Source organism: Poecilia reticulata, linkage group LG14 (assembly GCF_000633615.1).
Source record: "Poecilia reticulata strain Guanapo linkage group LG14, Guppy_female_1.0+MT, whole genome shotgun sequence".
In the NCBI taxonomy this organism is placed as follows: Eukaryota; Metazoa; Chordata; class Actinopteri; order Cyprinodontiformes; family Poeciliidae; genus Poecilia; species Poecilia reticulata.
The window spans coordinates 806055-828213 of NC_024344.1; the positions used below are offsets into that span (position 1 = coordinate 806055).

General features: G+C 38.0%; 3 protein-coding genes across 5 annotated transcripts in view; all 3 read right to left on the bottom strand.

Annotated features, from left to right (window-relative positions):
* The window catches only part of LOC103475397 (solute carrier family 22 member 4-like), a 6536-nt gene extending 2966 nt beyond the window's left edge, over positions 1-3570 (bottom strand). The window contains exons 1-7 of the mRNA XM_008426986.2: positions 3118-3570; positions 1929-2032; positions 1701-1855; positions 1333-1504; positions 513-639; positions 269-369; positions 2-199 (exon numbers count right to left, since the gene is read on the bottom strand). Coding sequence (XP_008425208.2) covers positions 2-199; positions 269-369; positions 513-639; positions 1333-1504; positions 1701-1855; positions 1929-2032; positions 3118-3570 — 1310 coding nt within the window. The remainder of the gene's footprint in view (position 1; positions 200-268; positions 370-512; positions 640-1332; positions 1505-1700; positions 1856-1928; positions 2033-3117) is intronic.
* A 2866-nt stretch (positions 3571-6436) lies between these two features.
* LOC103475334 (solute carrier family 22 member 4-like) lies at positions 6437-12668 on the bottom strand. 3 transcript variants are annotated; one of them, XM_008426882.2, is made up of 11 exons: positions 12258-12664; positions 11735-12149; positions 11048-11151; positions 10795-10949; positions 10003-10174; positions 9203-9329; positions 8907-9007; positions 8607-8821; positions 8190-8372; positions 7041-7176; positions 6437-6908 (listed from the first exon to the last, which is right to left on the bottom strand). In XM_008426882.2, exons 1-11 carry the CDS (start codon positions 12272-12274, stop codon positions 6836-6838), a joined length of 1698 nt encoding a protein of 565 aa, XP_008425104.1. In that variant the 5' UTR covers positions 12275-12664; the 3' UTR covers positions 6437-6835. The 3 variants fall into 3 exon arrangements, with proteins under 3 accessions (XP_008425104.1, XP_008425103.1, XP_008425105.1); XM_008426881.2 differs by having other exon boundaries at positions 11735-12656; XM_008426883.2 differs by lacking the exon at positions 6437-6908 and having other exon boundaries at positions 7095-7176; positions 8124-8372; positions 11735-12668.
* Positions 12669-13614: 946 nt separating this feature from the next.
* Positions 13615-20423, bottom strand: slc22a5 (solute carrier family 22 member 5). The gene is made up of 10 exons (XM_008426884.2): positions 19615-20423; positions 19426-19529; positions 17770-17924; positions 17528-17699; positions 17325-17451; positions 16489-16583; positions 16096-16310; positions 15135-15317; positions 14909-15044; positions 13615-14122 (listed from the first exon to the last, which is right to left on the bottom strand). Exons 1-10 carry the CDS (start codon positions 20002-20004, stop codon positions 14020-14022), a joined length of 1680 nt encoding a protein of 559 aa, XP_008425106.1. The 5' UTR covers positions 20005-20423; the 3' UTR covers positions 13615-14019.
* Between the last annotated feature and the right edge of the window lie 1736 nt (positions 20424-22159).

Below are 22159 nucleotides of genomic sequence, written 5' to 3' on the forward strand. Positions count from 1 at the left end.
AACACAAATGATCATAATGCCTCCAAGTAAGAGTGTGGCAGACTGACAGAGGCGTCTGGAGGAGAAGCGCAGCAGCAACAGGACAATGATGTACGCCGGAACCTCTGTAGCAGCAGACAGGAAGCAGTTCAGGTACGGGTCGCCGTGCAGGTTGGAAGTGTTGAGGATTAAAGCAAAATAGTTCATGGCGACGATCATCCTGCCAAACAATTCAGGACAAATCTTCAGCACAGGTGACACTAATAATATAATTCTACTGCACACATACCACAGGCTTGAAGAAAGCAGCGCTGTGGTGAAAATGTTGCAGCTTTTCAGAAGGACCAAAATGTTGAATTTCTTGTCTCGCATCACCAATATTTTTTCAATCTGTGACAAAAGAAACACCAAAACAAAGGCAGGTCAAACATAGCAAGAAAAATCAGGCTCCCATAAAAAATGTGGGAACTTTTGCAACCACACAAAATGAGATGATATCAATACAATATTAAAGTACAGACTTTCAAACGTACCTCTGGTTGTGTAAAAATGGCGTCTGGAGCCTCGACTTTATTCAGCTTCGCTGCATCTTTAAGAACGGCTTCAGCTTCGGCCGCTCTCCCCTGAGMCAGCAGCCAGCGAGGAGACTCTGGGATAAACCTGCTCAGGTAAAAACGTTTCAACTGCATGGAGTTTGAACTACTTTAAAAATTAACTAATATAACCTCATTATCCCAAACAAACACATGAACATTTTTAAACAGATATAAGCAGGTTCTAAGATATTTAGATTTTTTTATTAAATTGCTGCCACAGTGCATCTTACCTTGCACGCAGTTATGTAGGTCAAAATGTGAGAACAGTAAACTAATCTTGTGGGACGTCATGTTGACGTATGTCTGTTACATTTGGCAGTTTTCTATTTAATCAGAATCAGGTATATTAGTTTTATTTTATTTTTTTTTGTGCCATATTTTAGAACTGAGGATGAAAGTTCAGTGTTTTATACACAGTGCCCCCAAGTCATCAAATAATTATTTCTCCAGGTATTAAAGCTCCTGCCCATAGCAGATAAATGCCAACTCAAAATTTAACATAATTAAGTTTCTAAAATTCTTCTGCTCTAACATTTGGAGCACAGCAGGTCCCAGAAGTCACAATCCAGTTAATTAATTTGCAATTTCTCTTTTAAACTTGGCTAAYTCGTTACCTTTTAGCATAGAGACAAAGAAAAAACAGTTATAATGACAACCTTCTGCACAAAGATGGCCTGATTTAAGTATGAAAAAGTAWTTTAAGTCAATATTAAAAAAGCATTACGAACTAAAAGCTAGCATGTGTAGATTTTCTTACCACCACAGAGGGACGTAGATGAGGCCAGAGGCAGCCATGGCGATCAGCAGCAGCCKCCATTCACGGAGAAAGAAGGCCACTACAGGCATCGCCATGTAGCCCAACGCTGAGCTCATGAATACTCCGAGTGAGCAGAAAACCACTCTGGTTTTGGGGCTCAGAACTTCAGCTCCTGTTGGTGAATGYCATATTTTTATATGGAGAACTGTTGACATTAATAATGTCACATTCTGAGAAACTTGGGAACTTTTGTTGTACCCAATAAGGCCTGGCTTGGGAGGTCATATAGGATAAAAAAAACAAACAAACATAATAACTATATATATGTAAATTAGCAATATTATCAAGTTCACTTTAAAAACACATACCCAGAACAAATGCAATGACATAGTTGGAGTATCCCCCAGCACCAACTATAAAGAAAAGTAGGAGAAAGACCTCCCAGCTCGGAGAGAAGATCTGTGCTGTGAGCCCCACAGTTTGAACAGCCATCATGACAAACAGGATGGGCTTCCTTCCAAACCTGCGCAAGAAATACGTTTGATTTGACTCCATGTGTTCCTTACTGAGAAATTAAACCGATTTGCAGCTCGTACCTGTCAGACAGCTGGCCTGAGAACAGAACTCCGAACAGAACTCCGATGTAATGAATGGAGGTAGTCAGTGGGTTTTTGTATTGATCCTCACACACCAAGTTCCACTGAAAAATCAGATACATCGTCTTAAAGCGCAAGTATGTAACTTTGAAAATAAAATAAGATTTTAAAAAATATATATATTTCAGATATTTGTTGAAATTGTCACCATGTCGTGACAGCTTGTGATGAGACAGACATGTGAAATTATCAATCTGTTTTACCTCCTGCCTGAGCTACAATAGCAGAAGAAATGCACCAAAAATAATCAACCAGAGCCAGGAGGCGGGTCTTAGCGCTGTCAATCAACCTCATGTACTCACTGCTAAAGGTGCTAATGGCAAATAAACAGCTCACCACTACAGGAAATCTGTTAATCTGTTATCAATGGTGGACATGCTAACTAGCCTAGCATTCTCAACAGGCTATGCTAGCTCTAGCATAGCACAAAGCTAAGGGGAGAGGGAGGCTGAGCAGCACCACACAAGATTGTGACTGACAGCACTAAGACCCGCCTCCCTGACTGGTTGTTCACAGATTATCTGTCTCATACCATACTGTCACAACAGAGTGACAACTTCAACAAATACGTAGGAAAATAATTTTTTATAAATGTTGCAACTTTAATAATTTATCAGCCATTTGTAACAAGCATAGCAATTTCTCAAAAAAACTAAACAGAACTGTATTTCACCATATTTTCATAAACTACAGTCAGAGCCAACGCCTTCACACTTTCACATAACTGTTAGCATTGCACAGATTCTGTAGAAAAAATACCGTCTGCTGAAAGCTGGTAAGGTTGGACCTTTATAAAAATGAGCATATTTTACCTTTTTATCATTCATGATGAGACTATGAAACTAGAAACCACATTTTTTTTACATTATAGCCAGCTTATGTCTATGCACACTTTATTTAATTAGCTTGTAATATGATTTAAATATAAAGACCTTGTTATCAAGGGTTCAGAAATAGACATACAAAAACCTTTTCGCCCATTTCTCACTGTTGTCTGAAATTCTTGATAATCTTAAAACAAGTAAATACAGAAATATTACAAAAAACTAAAACGTCTACATTTTCTATTAAAGTAATTTGTTAATATCTTTATTGCCCTTTTTGAAATAAAGATAAGCTTTTTGCACACCTCTGTAACGATAGTCGACTGGTAGACTTCTGTGCTGTATGTCCATCCATCCAGACACGTCTCCAGGGGAATTTCACTCACATTCACATCCACATTTGGGATAAAGTTCTTTTGAGAGTAGTTCCTGACTGTTTCCAGGTTAAGCCTCCAGCAGGAGCTGCGCTTTGTGACTCCATCCACTGTTTCCAGTGGGATTGACACATTCATCCACATCTCACTGATGCTGATATTCTCAGGAATCTGGCATTCATGAGGTGGAGTGTCACCTACAAAAACGATGTAGACGCCAACAAATCCATTTGGAATTATGCTGATGGAAAGCGCTAAAAAAATCCTCATCTGAAAGCGTCCCCAGGATCCCAGGAAAGAGGTGAAGGTGTCATAGTCCCTGACTTTTGGGGTATCCATTCTTTTAACAGACGGCACAAAAACACAAGCAGATGTTTGGTTCATTCAGCTGTTATCTTCTTGAGATTTTTAAAAAATGTAAAGTGTGGGTCAAATTTAAATGCCAACTTTAGCTACTGGTAGAATCCAGCAGCATATTGATAATAATTGATATCACGGCAATGGTTGGAGGTTTGTCAGCAATTGACCAGCTGTGGTCGCCATTTGACTTGAAGTAAAAACCCCACCTGCAATGTTGAGCCTCCGTCAACATTGATGGTGTTTTGTAGAAATCTACTGCGTAAGTAACCTGTGACGTAACATCGGTGTGCGCATGCGCCTTGAAACATGGTAGGACATTGTTAGGTAGCACAGATCTATGTTTTCGCATCCACCTGAATAATGTGTAGTTGCGCCACTGCCTGACAATCATGTTTTTGGACTGTGGGAGGAAACCGGAGTACCTGGAGAAAACCCACCATGCAGGGAGAACATGGAGACTCCATGCAGAAAGACCGGGGCCGGGAATCGAACCCAGAACCTTCTTGCTGCAAGGCAACAGCTCTACCAACTGCGCCACTGTGCAGCCCCGACTCAAAACATGTTTCGGCTAATGCTTCGAGTTCTTCTTCCTCTTCTTTTTTATGGCAGTCGGTGAGCAACGTTTAGACGAGCATTAGCGCCATCTACTGGAACGGAGTGTGGATGGGGATGCTAAAGGTGTATTACACAGATTAACGCCTTGAGTTCCACTACCTCTGCCATTATTACACCGTCTGTTTGTTGGAGGTTTGCACCTCTTTTGCCGGCGTCCTGTCAAATAAATGCTTACGCCTTTGACATGAAGTTCATGTTTAAGGAATGAACATTAGTCTACTAGAAAATGAATGCGTATATTTTAAAAGAAGACAATCTAAGTAGATTAGTTTATCTTTTTTATTTTTTGCAGGTGTCATGACAATAGATTGTATTCCTCAGTGTGAACCCAGTGAGGTCAGACAAGTTTGTTATGCTTATGATAAAGTCATTGGATTAGAGATAGAAATGTTGAAATGTCTATCCACAAGAATTTCCCTGGGTTCAAATTATAAATGGCTGACATATTAGCCCCAAAATAATACTTGTGCATGTGTGTGTGCAGAAATGTGAGCTGCTGCAGTCAGTCATGTTAACGAGCTGGTGCACAGCAGGGATGTTAGCTTCACATCAGCTCTTCAGAGGAACCAACCACATGTGTTAAAGGGTCTCAAAGCAATGCAAAAAGCAGACATTTATTCAGAATTATTTTTCACTGTTTGATAATTTACTGCATGTTCACTGAGTGCACAGCATAGAGATCGGTTTAGCTGCGTCCGTCCACCTCTTTTCATTCAAAAAGTAACCATTTGTTAGACCGAAGGGGCTTGACTGACCAGACATGTGGTATGTGGTAAAGAAGAAGAAGAAAAAAAACGTAACTTACCAAGTTTGAGTTGCAGTGGGGCAATGTCCTGGAGATAATGTATTAGTGGGGGCAACTTTTATTCAGTGCAGAAGAATCCTCAGGTCAACAACTGATATAACTGCTCTGGTGGAAAGTTGTTGGTTCCGTCCGTAACCATAAATACGAAGGAAGAACCAGCGCTCTCTGTCTACAGCTGCCAGAATCATAGAGCATCCAAAGCTAAATTTACACGTGTCGCTTTCCCCCAATGACCAGACCTGGTGGGATGTAAATCGTCTCAACACGTTTTATCTGTACTTACAAACGGCTCTCTGAGACGAACTCGGTCCGAAAACGATAAACCTATCAGAATTTTGATTTGTTGTTGTCAGTATTTTTAAAATTGTTTGGATTAATGAGCCATGACATCCATGAGACATAAATAAGATGAGACACAAAGGTTTATTTCTCTGTCACTGTTTAAAATGGGAAAAACAAGAGAGCATAGCACTGAGCTGTAAGGCGGCAGATCTTAATTTCAAAGTTTATATCTGCAACATTTTTCTGACTTGCATTTTAAAATTATGACAACTTTTTGTAAATTATATGGTGACTTTTTTCTTTTAGAAATCTGGTTTCCTTTATGCTCTAAGACCAAGAAAAAGGAAACAAAACTATGTTGCCAGTTTGAAGTATTTCCTCATCCATCCTTTTTTTACTGATAAGAAATAAAGTTGGATGTTGTAATATTTCCCTTGCAGATTTTGACTCTTTGAATTTTGAAGCATAAAAAAGCATTAAAAATGCCAAGTATGAATAATTATTATGTCACAGAACAAATGACTTAACGAAGAAGTTTGTGCTTTTCTTCAAGTATGAAGGTGTAGAACAGTGGTCCCCAAACTACGGCCCGCGGGCCGCATCCGGCCAGCCTCCACATTTGGTCCGGCCCCCTGAACAATACCAAAGAGCGTTCAGATTTTTTTTCATATATTGTATTTTCCGGTTTATATGTGGATTTTTCTTCAACCACCAGGGGGCTCTTTAGCAGGAAGTGTGTCCTGTAAACTGTGGGTGTTTTGTTTTGCATGGCGCATTGCTGCCATCTGTTGGACTTTTAGGGAACTGCTTGACTTTTATGTTAATTAATCAGTACGGTTGTTTGCTAGCGGTAGAGCAGATGAACACACGTGTTTGTTATGAACGCCGCATTCCAGTGCTTCTTTGAAGCAATGCCTGTAAGTAGCAGCTTATACTTCAAAACGAGCCTTTATGTGAAAGTTTAAAGTTACTTTCCCTCAATGGAATATATACTAGTCAGTCCCAGTGACCGTTTCACTAACGGTTTTTTGGTAAAAATCAATCAAGTAACGCACAACAATTTCCGGCAGCGCAGGTGATAACCGTGTAACATTTTTTCTGTTACAAACTGACTCCGGCCCCCGACCAGAGAAGGGAAAAGTTATGTGGCCCTCACAGGAAAAAGTTTGGGGACCCCTGGTGTAGAAGGTTGTAAGGACACAGGAAGATTTGAGTTTGACAGGCTTTAAATTATTTTAATGTTCAAAAGTTAGTATTTAGATGTTCTCTGCTTCATAATTCAGACACAAACCCAACTTTGCAACCAAAACGCTGACTTTGAGACATGACCTCTGAACCCTGTCACAATAGCTGGATGTGCACTCTTCATCTGGCCGGTGAGATCAGGAAAATAACATTTTTCTGTCAACATGTTTGACATTTAAGTTACAAGCAAATAAGTAAATAAAAGAATCAGCAGTTGTGAGGACAAACTTTTACTCCCCTCTCTCAGCTGTCATGATGATGTTGCATATTAAAAATATATAATACAATTAAGGAGGGGGAGCTATGTCAACAGAAAGACCAACGCAGTAAATATATGTAGAACTATAACTTGGTTTCTTTAGATTGGGGAATGTTCTCTTTCTCCATAGTTTCATCTTCCATCTCTTTTCTTCTCCTGTTTGAATAAAACAGGATTTTTTCTTCATTAAAATCATTAAGTTTTGAGCAACACAAGTAGCAGTTCAATAGATTTGGCTCCATATTAATACTATTTAAAGCAGCATTTTTTTAGACAACGTAAACTCACCTGCAGATCTGCTGTATTTGAGGTAAAGTCTCTGGCAGCGCTCTCCCAAACGTCTCTGGCAGCATGAAGCAGACAATCCCACCACATATGGCTAAGACACCCATCACAATGTAAGGGAGCACCTTGTAGTATTTCCCTGCAAATCAACGAAGATAAACATGCTGTGAGAGGGCAAAGGAACTTTTAGTACAAATTTTATGCCGACAGTTTTTAAAAGTCTTTTGGTAACTGTCCCAATTCATTCGTGATAACTGCCATGGAAACATTTTGCTTTGTTATCGAGTCAAAAGTTATTATTTCATAAAAAAGTCATAATTGGACTTACCAGTTATTTATATAATATCTAAAATAAATATTTGAACAAGCAGAGCATGTTGAAGCTTATTGTAATTACCACAGACAGCCACTAGATGGAGAAGTTTGACATAAGATTTTAGGTCAATGCTTTATTGCGAACCTTTTTATCTGACTATACGTTTAATTTTTGTAATAATTGTTTTACAGGAACTATTTTTTGGCTTCAGGAATTTATCAACATTTCTTTCAAGCATTTAACTTGTAATTATTTCCTCACAAAAAAGGAAGTAACCTAAAAGAAATCAAATTTAAAAACTGATTTTTTGTTGTTAGCAATGTTGCTGTTTTGTAGCAAACTTAATCAAAACTTACATTCTTTATTAAGGATAAGCTAGAAATCAATGCACATCACACTAAATCCTCACACCTGATTGATTCTTAGTTTTTTAAATTTTTTTTTGTTTATACATTTTGCCTTATTGACACTTATTTGTCATATTACAACCCCAAACTTCAGTCTTTTTATCAGGATATTACAAACGAAACCAATGCAAAGTAGCATATAGATTAAATCAAAAAATATTTTTTAAAATAAAAATCAAATCTAAAATGCGTGATGTGCATACATTAAGTAATTTTTCAAACTATAGTCAACATACAATATTGTTTAACTTCTATGGTCTTTTCTCTGTTTTATTTAATATACCTAAGACAACATGTCCCAGTATGTATTTAAAATGCAAACAAAGAGATTTTTGAAACCACAAAATGACATCTATGCATTACATTTTTAAATGTTTTCCAGAAAACAGAAGATTGGCTCGGTGCTTTTAGTTGATTTTGTTTGTCTACCCAGATAGATGATGAAAGGAGAGATGATGGTGGCGATTCGGGCGGCCATGGAGCAGCAACCCATCGCTGTGTTTCTGATGACGGTGGGGAAGAGCTCGGTTGTGACTGAATACACCACACAGAACGCTGCAGTCACTCCGAACTTTCCTAACATCTCGAGCAGCACAGCCACAGTGGGCAGATCTGCACAATCAAAGAAGAAAAATTAAGTTTCACATTTAACGACTGATAAAAACATAGACTTTTTTATTGCACCAAAAAGGCATCATCTGCTATATTTGTCCTGCTTATGCTAAATTCACTGTAAGCAAAGAGAATAGCAGATTAGCCTTAAAAATGCCCTGATAATCTTGTTAGAKTTGCGTTGATATTCATTATTTTTCAAGTTTTGTTAATTAACAATGCTTGGAGCATTACGTTTGGGAATGAGTTGGACACAGAGGATCATGACGCCTCCTAGCAGCAGAGTGGAGGACTGACACAGGTGCCTGGAGCAGAACCGCAGCAGCAACAGGGCTATTATATAAGCTGGGACTTCTGTCACAGCAGACAGGAAGCAGTTCAGGTAGGGGTCACCATTCAGATTTGAAGTGTTGAGGAGCAAACCATAGTAGCTCAGGGTGATGATTACCCTGCAAAGAGATTCACAAAACCCCCGTTAGTGGAAGATTACAAGAGCAGAAATCCACATGCAAAGCTAGACAGTTGAATACATACCACAGACTGGCACACAGCAATGTAATAGATGCTATATTGCAACTTTTCAGGATGACAAACACATTTGTTTTCTCATCACTTTTAGACAAAGCATCTTCAACCTATGTAAAATAAGAGGAAATAGTGACTGCAATTAAAATAGACTCCAATATATCAGCTGTTGAAGATGCACTAAAAGAAAAAATGGTCACAATTTTGTCACAATGGTCACTGATTTCAAGCTCAACGCAAAACCGCTACAAAGGTTTAGTGGTATTTTTGTGTCTTTGTAGTAATGTAGCTCAGGGTAAACTTACCTCAGCTGGTCTAAAAATATCCTGAGGGATTTCTACTTTATTCATTTTTGCAGCTTTTATAATAATTTCTTCAGCGTCTTTTATTCTCCCCTGAGAAAGCAGCCAGCGAGGCGACTCTGTGAGCAACCTGAACACACAACATCAGCCGCACATCAGTTCCTGACGAAGTTCTTATAAATGTTCCCAAATGCATCTTTGGTTGTTTGTGGTTTTAGCACACAAGTGTCAAAACTATTAAAGGTTGTTTTTTGGAAACTAACATGAAAATATTTTTTCTTCTGTGGACAATAATAAGAAGATAAACTAAGATTTGACACAGAAAATGAATGCTTTTAAAACCTAGTTTAACAGAAAAACTCACTCAAGAGGTCACAACAGAAAAACAAAGGTAAAAGTAGATTTTACATATATCATGTAGAAATAATAAATAAACCAAAGTAGTTTTAGTTAAGCCTGAGGTTCTGGACAATGATTCACTTCACATCATGTACTGGTTTTACCACATTAACTGCACATTTTAAAGGTTTAGAAATGCATTCTCACGCAAATGTTTTATCCTCCAAATATGATCAAACATCAATTTGTAACAGCTTTTTATTTTTGTTTATTTAATCCAAATATGATAAAAAAAACTAATTTATAAACAAATTAGCATCCAACATCCTAAGGCTATTTTTTGAGCACGATGGCCCATATAGTCTAATTGACATAAGCAAATGTTGAAGTGCAGGGAGTGAAGACAAAAGTACAAAAAAGAAAATATATAAAACAATATAATTATTATATTTTCCTTCTCTTACCACCACAGAGGGATGTAGATGAGTCCAGATGCAGCCATTGCTATCAGCAGCATTCTCCAGTCACGGATGAAGTAGGCCACAGCAGGCATTAGCATGTAGCCAACAGCTGAGCCCATAAAAACGCCAAGGGAGCAGAAAACAACCCGAGTTTTGGGGCTGAGAATTTCAGATCCTGCAGGTTTCATACAGAGAATCTTTAAAAATAAGAACATTTGCTGTAAACATCCTAAAAATCAAAACTATTTAATGTTTTACAACGCTGTGTACAAAAGTTAGCAAACACATTTTATCAACTGGTTTCATATTCCATCAGTTGATAGCGACAATGTGAACCGTCCAGTTCACATTGGTCTGTTTATAAATTATTTTCTGTTGAGGTATTAATGCTTTCAGATTAATGTTTCTGTTTGTATGACTGACAAGTTTGCAAAATTATCTTAGTTATAATCTCTTGGCAAGAGAGATTATAACTAAGATAATTTAGTAATAAATTATCTTACAAAAACAAAAAGTCTCATTTTGTTTCCTGTCAGAAAAAGAGACTTTTCCTCTATTTATTGACATAAATCTACCAAACAAACCAATAACAGATTTTCTTCTTATTTGGTCAAGTCTAATTGAAAACTTTGCTAGCAGAAAATGCTAAACTGCACATTTTCTGCGCAGTCGTGAATACATTTTAGTTGACCCTTAATAATGTGCACAATTCGTTTGTCCTAACTTATTATACGTAGAAACGCTCCTAACATTGAACAATATTATTAGCCGATTTGTTTTTCTTAAACAACATACCCAGAACAAATGCTATAGTGTAGTTGGAATATCCTCCAGCTCCCACAAAACAAAAAATGAAGGTGAAGATCTCCCAGCTGGGTGAGAAGATCTGTGCTGTCGTTGCTAAAGTTTGAAGAGCCATCATGACAAAAAGAATCGGTTTCCTTCCAAACCTGTGGAACACGACTGGTTGGATCAGCAAGATGGCATTTTAGTTTCCTCTGATGGGAAAATTTGTTTGCTTAAAGAGAAATCCTGAAAAGATACATACCTGTCAGACATCTGGCCTGATGCCATGGTTCCCACCAGCACCCCAACATAATGAATAGAGGTGGTCAGTGGAGATTTATAAGCATTTTCACACACCAAGTCCCACTGTAAACACAGAAATGTTTTCTTATTCTACAAGTTTCTTTATTAATAACTATGTAAGAAAAAACATTTGTGTTTGAGCTTGATTTTTAAAACCTCCAACCAAAACAGCTTGGCACCAGCAGGACATTGTTCCTGCAAGAACTTGAACTGGACTTGACGTTTAAATCACTGAAATATTACAGGAACATTTGAAAGCAGGAGAGCCTGATCCATTCCTCAGCAGATTCTGTAAACTTTTAGATGCCTCGTTTTCCCAAAACACCAAAATAAGATGAATAGCTAATTATCAAGCCTCTGCAGAGCTGAATGACATGCTGATTAACCATTTCATTGCCTCTGAAAGCTGCAGGACAGGACTTTGCCAAAACTATTTTAAAATATTTATTTGTTGGAAAAAGACATTTGAAACTTAAAGACTTCAGTGAAATTAGAGTAGTTTTTCAATATGCATAATTTCTGCGTCAATCTAACTAAAGTACAATACTCATTTACATTTAAAACTTTTAAACCAAGCTTTGAAAAAACCCTCAAGGAAAAAGACTGTAAAATCCACTCTGAATATTTCAGAATAAAACAATCTTACATCTGTAACGATAGTCGACTGGTAGACTTCTGTGCTGTACGTCCATCCATCCAGACACGTCTCCAGGGGAATTTCACTCACATTCACATCCACATTTGGGATAAAGTTCTTTTGAGAGTAGTTCCTGACTGTTTCCAGGTTAAGCCTCCAGCAGGAGCTGCGCTTTGTGACTCCATCCACTGTTTCCAGTGGGATTGACACATTCATCCACATCTCACTGATGCTGCTGTTCTCAGGAATCTGGCATTCATGAGGCGGGGTGGCACCTACAAAAACGATGTAGATCCCAGTAAATCCGTTTGGGAGGATGCTGATGCCCAACGCCAAAAAAATCCTCATCTGAAAGCGTCCCCAGGATCCCAGGAAAGACGTGATGGTGTCATAGTCCCGGATGTTTTGGTCGTCTTTTTCCTGACTGATTTCCGTCATTTTTAAGAGAAAAAGGAAGATAATAAAGTCCTTTAGGCTGATATGCACAGCGTGTTTTTCTGCACAGCTCTGTGTCATGCAGTGTGGTTTGGACCTTAAAGCTGGGCTCATTTTCTGATTCCTCCATTGAAATGTGGGAGGTCACACTGGGACATACAGCACTGTAAAACATGATTATCTGATTTATCTTCGGTTCAATTTACTTCGTATGGCTAAAAACATTACAAATTCATTATTTAAACTTATCCTTTGAAGAATTCTTCGAAGAAACGTAAATAATTCTCATATGAATGTAAAACAGTGATGAAAACTATCCGTTTCCATGGATACTTGTTTTTTCATTGCAGCAAGTTAAACAATGATGAGATCAGGACGTTTGCACAAGGCTTTGTTGTGGTTGTTCATAAACTGGTTTAAGGACCAAAGTCCTAAAGGATAGTAAGCCATAAAGAAGATTAAACACAACAAACCTGATGCCTTTTACTTAAGGCACAGATTTATTGTGAAAAGTATTCTAAGTTACAGCTTTGATAAATAGGGTAATTTGTTAGAATAATCTTGAGAATTTTAGTGGAGCAAAGTCCAGGTTATTTATTGTGCTGAAATGATAATCCACATCATTCCAGGAAAGCCTGGAAAGCAAAACAAGGCACTGAATTGTTTCCAATGCATAGAAATTCATATTATTCCTCACCTCTAAATGCGATTATTTTAATCTTTATTCTCCTTCATGCTGGTTTACTGTAATGTTGGGAACATCCATCCATCCATCCATCCATCCATTTTCTATACACCCTTGTCCCTCAGTGGGGTCAGGAGGGTTGCTGCTGCCTCTCCAGCTAACGTTCTGGGCGAGAGGTGGGGTCACCCTGGACAGGTCGCCAGTCTGTCACAGGGCAACACAGAGACACACAACCATGCACACACACACACTCACACCTAGGGGCAATTTAGAGAGGCCAATTAACCTGACAGTCATGTTTTCGGACTGTGGGAGGAAACCGGAGTACCTGGAGAAAACCCACCATGCACAGGGAGAACATGGAGACTCCATGCAGAAAGACCGGGGCCGGGAATCGAACCCAGAACCTTCTTGCTGCAAGGCAACAGCTCTACCAACTGCACCACTGTGCAGCCCTGTTGGGAACCTACCAACCCAAAAATAAATGTAACAATGTTGCTTCGATACAGGATTTGTGCAAATACTGCCATAAATGACCTTGGTGACCAAAAAATGTTTTAGAAAAAATGTCAGTTCATCTGCAGCTTCAGAATTTATAGTTTCCTGCAAAACTCCTGGAGGGTTTGGAGAGGCCGTGGAATTCTGTCCAAAGACTCGGGATGTATTTAAAAGACTGAAATGTTGGGGAAAGAGTGTCATTAACAATTTAAATTATCAAATCTTCTGCAAAAAAGAGCAGGAAGCAAAAGGAGAAGCACAAACAGGCAGGCGACACTAACGGCTTTAAAGAAGTAAATTGGTAAATCCACCATAAAACAAAGTTATGCTATTTAGTCATATCTGACTTGAATATTCAGATGATCTCAAAAATAATACATAGATCACAATACACTTTTCTAAATAATTAAACAACATTTGAGCTTGGAGGACTAAAGAAATAACATTAACAACATTGTTCTCTCATAATATCCAGTCAAGTTATCAGGTTTTGAGTGGAGAAAATTCATGTGTACAATATGGAAATTACACCTGAAAGACAAAAAAAGTGAAAATAAACCAAACACACCACAGTATTTGCCTTTTTTTTATCCCCAGCAGACATTTTATAAGATTCATTTACAAATCTCTGTTGAGAGACGAAGGCAAGTTTTATTTCCTTAAGATAAAACTAAATCTAAAGGCTTAATGTTTGCACTTCAGGTTTTTCTTGTAGAAATGGTCGATTGCGTGATTCTCCATTTTGAAAATATTTCTTCTTTTCAGATCGTCCACAGAACCTAAAATGTATTTTAGAAATACAAAATTAGTAACAGTTCAAAATCAAAGTGAAAATTAATATTTCTTATGTCTGATTTCTTGCCATTTGACAGAATTAAAGTCAGTAATCTCATAAGTGCACATACATTTCTCTGGTATTTTGCCAATTTGTACAAACATTTCATATCATGTTCTGGACACTGTGTACTTCCTGCATGGAGTATATTTTTAAAATTAGTTGAAAAAATGTACATCAGTTTAATGCGCTCAAACTTAAAAAAGATGGGGAAATGTCTTTCAAGGTTCTGGATTTAGATAAACAAAAAGACAATCCTAACTTATGTAAAATGACAACATTTAAAACTATTTTATTGTCAGACAGTGAGAAAAAACCCCTAAATTTTGTGTTTTTTATACATTTTAACATGTTGTTACAGCGATGTGCTGTTTTTATTTCCAGGTTTAGGTTATCAAAGCGACGTCTTCTTATCACAGAGAAGCCGTTTGAAGTCTTATCTGAAAGTCTGTCTGTTTTCACTGCAAACCAACTTCAAGGTCAAGTTCTGAAATAACTCATAACTTCAATCACCTTATCTAGACGTTAGGTAAGCTCAGAACGGGCACACTGTAAAAATCAAGGTTTTTTACAATTGTTTATGTTTAATTTTCAGATTATTTGTATTTAATTGTAGCTATACGTAACATATTTTTGCAGAGAAATGAAAAAATCCCACAAAGTATGAAACTGGTTGCAGTTTCTATTCAAACTCCAGAATGAATGAATAAATGAATGAATGAATGAATACCCCTGGCATTCTTGCATCTGCTCCACTGTTTCTGGTAGATCTTTGTTGAACGTCTCTGGGAGGAAGAAGTTAACCACAGAAGAGGCGATGGTGAGGCTTCCCATCAGAATGTAAGGCAGAACTTTGTTATATGTGCCTGTAGATATGAGGATATAAGTCAGACATTGAACATTTGGCGTACGTCAGATGCTTTTTGCCTTGTGAAATCACCAGAGGCAGGCAGTACCTAAGTAGACGACATACGGAGCGGTGATGCTGCCGATGCGAGCTGCAGAGGAGCACATTCCCATGCCAACGTTCCTGAGCACAGTGGGGTAGATCTCAGCAGTGTAGATGTAAACTATGGTGAAGGCCATGGTGAAGCCAAACTTCCCAGTCATTTCCAGAGCCAGAGCAACATAATGTAGAGCTTACGAGGAATAAGACAGATTAATAGTTTAGTTTATGCTGATGCAGTTGAGCACAGAATGAATCCGGTGCTCAAAAAGACTAACTGTTGAGAGCAAGTTCTGAAAACAGATGTGTTTGGGGTCATAAACTCAATCTATTTTGGAGAAAACTTTTGTGTTTTACAGTTGAAAGGACATTTTTAACCATGCTTTACAGTTTTTACTTTGTATTTTACGTTTGCTGCCACTTTTACTTCAGCTGAAATCACCTTAAACACAGAATGTGAGTCGCTTACATAATCAACCCGTTTCTCGTCTTCTGGTAAACTTTGAGTTGCAGAGTCAGCAGTCAGGTATCAGTTTGAACGCAATGTCTGAGCGTTTTACCTGACACAGCTGTTTATCGTGCACATGTGCACAGCCAGCACAACTTTACAGGTCTTCACCTTGAAAACAGTCAGTTATAACAAGCTAAACGTTGCCCAGGTTAAACATGAGTAAATAATCTGAAGTACATGATCGCTGTGCTGATGGAAGAAAGTTATTTTTACACATTCTTCATCTGATGTTTGAGAGAATATGCAAATTTCATAAAATAGTGATTTTTTTAATTAAAACCCAACTTTTCAAAGATTAAATAGCTTATAAAACAATATTTTTTTTCTTTTTACACCCCTTTTAAGCATTAGAACGATATCTTAAACATTGAAAGGAAAGTTTTTTGGTAACTTTACCATCTAGCCAAAGTGTTCCTATTCCTAAAATGTTCTATAATGTAATCAGATTAAGAAGTCTTACTGTCAGGGATGAACTGGATGAGCAGAAGAACGCCTCCTCCGATAACCAGGAAGGCTGACAGAATTACTCTTCTTGGACATTTCCTCAGCAGACAGGTAGAAACTATATAGGCGGGTACTTCAGTAATTGCTGATAAAAAACAGTTTAGAAAAGGATTTCCACTCAGGTTAGAAGTGTTCAGGGATAAACCAAAATACCCAATGTTTATCGCCATCCTGAAAAGACAAAGAGAGTATTACATTTAAGGTTATATCCAGATTTTAAGGGACAGATAGCTATATTTATGTATATTTTTCTCATTATGTACAACAATTGTTCGCTCATTTATCCATAAATGATCATTTTCTGATCCCCAGAGAATCAAATGTTTAAATTAAAAACTTTTATTCTCACCACAAAAGGAGACACATCAGTGTGATGCATCTGAGTTTGCTGGACTTCAGGACATCCAGCATGGTGTATTTCTTCCCAGGTGGAATTTCCTCAACCTAAAATTAAACACATGTGCAAAGAAATATCTCCAATTCATCATGCATGTTTTTGTTTGTCCCGCAGTGAGGCAACGATGACATCGTTTAGTTTTGAAATAATACTCACAAAAATTTAATTAACAACAAACATAAGAGTTTTGAATACTGTATTTATATATGTTTTTAAAATTAATATAGAAAATGGTGTGTATTTTTCACCCTAAATCTATATTCCCTTGCACCGCAGTTCTTTTGTATGTTTTGCACATATTTTGTCCGTTGTTCTGCAATGGCTCAACCTGACAGGATGTAGAAAATCTGTGAACAAACATTTTCAAGTCCTGCTACAAATGCACCAACTGAATCTAAGCATAATAGATAAATACATCCTGAATCACATTCTACCTGTGCAGAAGTATCCAGGAAGGTCATAAAAATCCTAAAACTTGACTTTAAAAATAACTTTGGAATCCGTGAACATCCTTCTTAGAGCTGGTGGAGAATAGTTGAACCATTTTCATTTAAACTAGCAGAAAACAACAAAACAATAAAGAAATTAATGTGACAAACAATTTTATTAATTCAGCCCGGCTTGTCGCTCATTCAGTGATTTCCTCTGTGTTTAAATCTCTTTCTGTGAAAAGCACACCAGAGATGAGGCTTCATGTGAGAGGCCTTTGACCCCGACCCTAAACATGGACGTGACCAGAACACACTGCGGTTTCACAGCATCTGTAACCGGACTGAGCCGAATCTCACCTCTGATTCTTTGAAGATGACTGACGGTGCCTGAACTTTGTTTCTCCTTGCTGCGTCTCTCACTATGACCTCTGCCTCCATCACTCTTCCTTGAGTAATCAGCCACCGAGGCGACTCTGGGATGAACCTGAACAAATAGTTTAAAACATTCATCACATTTTGAGCATCATTCTAGAAATCGATGCGTTCCGTGACAAACCTACCACCACAAAGGGATGTAAACCACAGAGGTTGCCGACAGAACGGCCAGCAGGGTTCTCCAGTCTCTGATGCCGAACGCGATCCAAGGAAGAGTCATGTAGCCGATGCAGTAAAAGAGGAAGGCCCCGAGGGTTGTAAAGAGGACTCGCATGGTTTTACTCAACAACTCCGTACCTATCAGAGGATTAAAGAAAAAGCATAAAATGCACTGAAAAACAAGTATTATAGGTTCATATTTACTTACCCAGTACGAATGCAGAGATATAGATGGATATCTGAGAGGCTCCAACAAACAGGAACATGACACAGAAAATCCTCCATGACTGGGAGAAAGACTGAAGCAGAACCGAGAGAGACTGAGCCCCCAGAGAGATGAAGACAACTTTCTTCCTTCCAAACCTGGAGGACAACAACAGGTTCATCTCATTAGCTTTGAATTTAAAACATATTGCAGCAATTAGATCAACTACAATAATTCAAAATAAAGAAGCTAAGTTTGCACTAAATGTCTTTTTTGAAGTAATGTCAGCATGATGTTTATTGGATTATCCTGGTTAAAGGTTAAATTATTACTCATAAGAAGCATAAATTCAAAAAAGCCAGTTTATATTCTACATTTTTTATTTTTTTTAACCACTAATGTACATGATTATCAAACTAGACATGCAGTTGAAAGTAGATTTACATTTCCAAAAGTTCATACAAATTCTTTGAAGACACTACATATAGAGTTATGTTCATATAGAAATATTTTGGAGATACATTAAAATAAATACATTTTGAACAGGTGTTTACAAAGAAAAACTATTTCCTATTCTGAAAGATAATTCTGGAGAGAACTGCTAACATGACAGTTTCTCAGCAGGCAGTTTTCTGAAGGAGTGTATGTACCATCAAGTAATGACTGAAGCAACTGGCTTTATGTAAAGAGCAGTTTGAAACCATGTTAAAGTTTAGTGGTAGGAAAAAGTCTGGTTGAAAATTTAAACAAGTAGCATGAGTGAAGAATTAGAGGTGTGGACTGCATCAGCGCTAAACTGACATTTTCACACTGAAAATACAACATCAAGTAATTTAGTTTCTAGCGCGAGTTGAACTCTTCAATCTTATAAAACACGAATCTGTTAAACAATGTGTGTGTTTCTGATTGTAACTGTGATGTCAACACTTGGGCTTGTTACCTGGTAAATTGTCTGGAACCCTGAACCATTTTATTGCTCATGATCAGCTTTTTGTATTTGCAATAGGAAGGTCATGGGTTGCTGACCTCTTGACCCTTGCAGCCAGATCTCTGAGGGTTAAATAAGGGTCAACCCTCTTCTTGAGAACAAAATCTGGGCTTCTTTAGTACCTCAGCTGGCTGATTTTTCTGGGTTGAGACATTTTAATTGGTTTTATGAAATATTCCAATTGTCTGTGGAACAGTTTTAGTTTTCATTACCTGTAAAAATGATGAAAATGAACTAAATAAAATCTTAAAATATATCACTATGTGCGTAATGATAAATAAAAATGTACAAGTTTCTCAGTTAATGAAATAAATTAACTCTGCTACTTTATAGGGAGGCAGCATATTAAAAAATGAAGGCCCTATGAATATAATACTACCACATTATATGTGGTAGTATTTTTTTCTTCTGTGACGTGAAGAAAAAAATTGCTCCAAATAACCCGACTAAAAATGCATTTACCACAACAGAAGATGGCGCTGTTGTCTTTGTCAGCAGCGGATCTGAAACCTTCAGCAGACTTCACTAGGTGGTTTAATCAGAACTCAGTTTTCTTAAAGCAACAGCCATTAACACGTGTCTGATGCCACAACGTATAAAATGGTTCTGAACAGAAAATCACGCTCTGCAGAGTTAAAAGTTGTACAGATTTCTTGAATTGGATGAAATACCTGTCAGAAAGTTGTCCTGAGATTAGAGAGCCAAACAGATATCCCACAAACAGGGTTGAAGATGCAAAAGGAACTTTCCATTGGTTGTCACAGACGAGGTTCCACTGCGGACACACAAAGATTAGAAACAAAACTAAAAAACCCAGCAGGACATGAGAAAACCAACATGAAATGGACCTTCGTACTGACCTCAGTGACTATTGTGGACTGGTAAACTTCTTTGCTGTAGTTCCATCCATCTAAACATCCTTCTAGTGGCAGATTAGTGAGATTAACGTCCCTCCCAGGAATATAACCCTGGTCAGAGAGATTTTTAACCGCAGCCAGATTATATCTGCTGCACTGGCTGCGAACTGCTTCATCACCCACTGTTGTGGAGGGAATGATGGCATTTCTCCATTCCTCCGTCAGGTTGACATCTGGAACCAGACAGCTGTGTTTTGGAGCTGCTCCTGCAAAGATGATGTAAAGTCCGTTGAATCCGGTTGATACAAAAACTGTGTTCAAGAGGAAGAAAGTGAGCCAGAAGTAAGGACCGATTTGTCCAAGAAATGCAGTTTCCTCATCGTAGTCTCCCATCTCCCCCCTTCCTTGTTCACAGTGAAGTGTGGTGTCCCTCCTCAGCTCAGTGCCAGAGTTATAGGGTTGAGCTCTCTGTGGGGTAGAGTGGACTGGGTCCCTCGGTGGGCCGGAGTCAGAATTGAAAAATTTCCATTTCCAAGTCCTGTGAGTATTAAACCAGCTGTGTGCAGCGCAAGTTTCTATCCCAAATCAAAATCTTCTCTAAGGCCAGTTGACCCACTCGGAGCCTTCACTAAGTGATTTGATTTGCTGGAAGTAAAGTAAATTAAAGCTCCAGAGTCGTTATTCTACTGTACGAACCCTGCAACCTACACGGCCATGAAAAAGTTCCTGCTGTGGTATTTTCTCTAAACAGCATTCCTCACTTTTAAATACTCCAAGTCGTCCACATGACTGTACTCTAAATGTTGCTAAGTAGCGCTAAGACTCTTGTTGGACTGTGTTAAAACAGACTGTTGGGGGGAAAACCTGCCTTTATAGAAAGTCCTACTGAAACTGTATCAATTGGATGTTTGCTTTGCTATCTTAAAGATAAACTCTTAACTCACATGGTCCCTGAGAAACCACACATATTTTGCAGAGCAGCGTTTGTGGAATCTGTTGGGTCAGAATGTGCATTGATGTTTTTACAACTGTGTCTTTGGAAAACAAGAAAAGTAGACCTACTGTATGTGTAGATCTTCATTTCTGCAGTGAAAGACTGTAACTCTAGAGGGAGACGTTAAATTCTGCCTGCACAGCAGCCACTGCTAACGGATTATATAATCAGTTTTAACTAAATAAAGCTTTCTGTGTTGGTGGCTTACCCGCAAAATTAGGGAACAGATGTTCCCAATGAAGTCAGGTTTTTGCTGTGTGTCGTGTTCAAGACGTCCAACTGCAGGTTTTTCTGTTTTCCTCAGAAATAATTCAATAAACTTCACAGAGAAAACGTCTGTGCCTTCTGCTGCAGGACTGGACTGAGGGCTGCACCGCTTCATGGACTTTAGCATTCTAGACGCAAACATTTAGAAAACAGCCAACAGATGTGAAGAACAACCTCTGGATTACAAATGAATTAATGTGTCAACATGATTTTAAGGAATTTCTACACTCCTTTTAAAATCAATTAGTTTAATCAGTGCATTGATTATTAATCATCAGACTGTGTGGTAACAATAGAGCTCAGAGTCTCCAGATTGTTTGCATTATTTCCACTCTGATTACTAAATGTTACATTTAGTAATGTGACATTTTGTGCTCAGCAGTTTCCAGCTCTTTGTTCCTTAATAAGATTAGAACATGCTTATTTGAGTCTTTTATCCTGCATAGACAGATAATCAAACCTTTGAATCTGATCTCAGTTGTCAGCCGACTTCAAAGTTTAGAAATGGTTTAGTTGTGAAAACATGACCCCTGTTCAGTTTTCTGGTCTTTTGAAATTATTTTTTTAGATACTATTGTGTATTCTGACATTTTAAACTACGGGGGGAAAAGTTTCTCTATAAAATTATAATATAAATGACATAAAACAAATATGCAGCTGAGGAAAAAGTTAGGACATCTTATCCCATTACTGGTTAAAAGTACTTCCATAAGGTGCTTCTTGTCTGCAGGTCTCCTGCATTCCTCTAGGAAAGCACAGATGTAGCACCAATAAGGCCAATAACTGATATCTAGGTTAGATTTTCTTACACTTTTGATAGTGTAAAAGCAAACACACCACCTATGTTGCTTCTTTGCTTTAGTTAAACACTCGTACAATCTTGTACCACCATCACCGTTACATGAACCTGCAAATACCACATGCTAACAGTTTCCTGAAACCAAACAGAAGCAAACATCGGTTTGTAATATCGGCCCAGTTTTACACACCCGATCCATAAAGACATGTTAAAACATGACAAATGGGCAATATATTGTGCATTGTTAATAGATATATAGAGCTTCCTGTTTATACCAGCACCTGGTTTTCCATTTTTTATTCTCAGGTTGTTTTTGTTAGATTTGTCATGTTGCTCTTTCCAACCTCTGCAACAGCTTTATTTCTTTCCTCAAACCCCATGATGCAAAGTAAAGTTTATGGTAAAGTTTATGATGCTGAGCTGGCTGGGTTCAGCTGCAGCAAACTGACTTCACAGTTCCTCTCCTGGTATGCTGGATTAGGATTAGG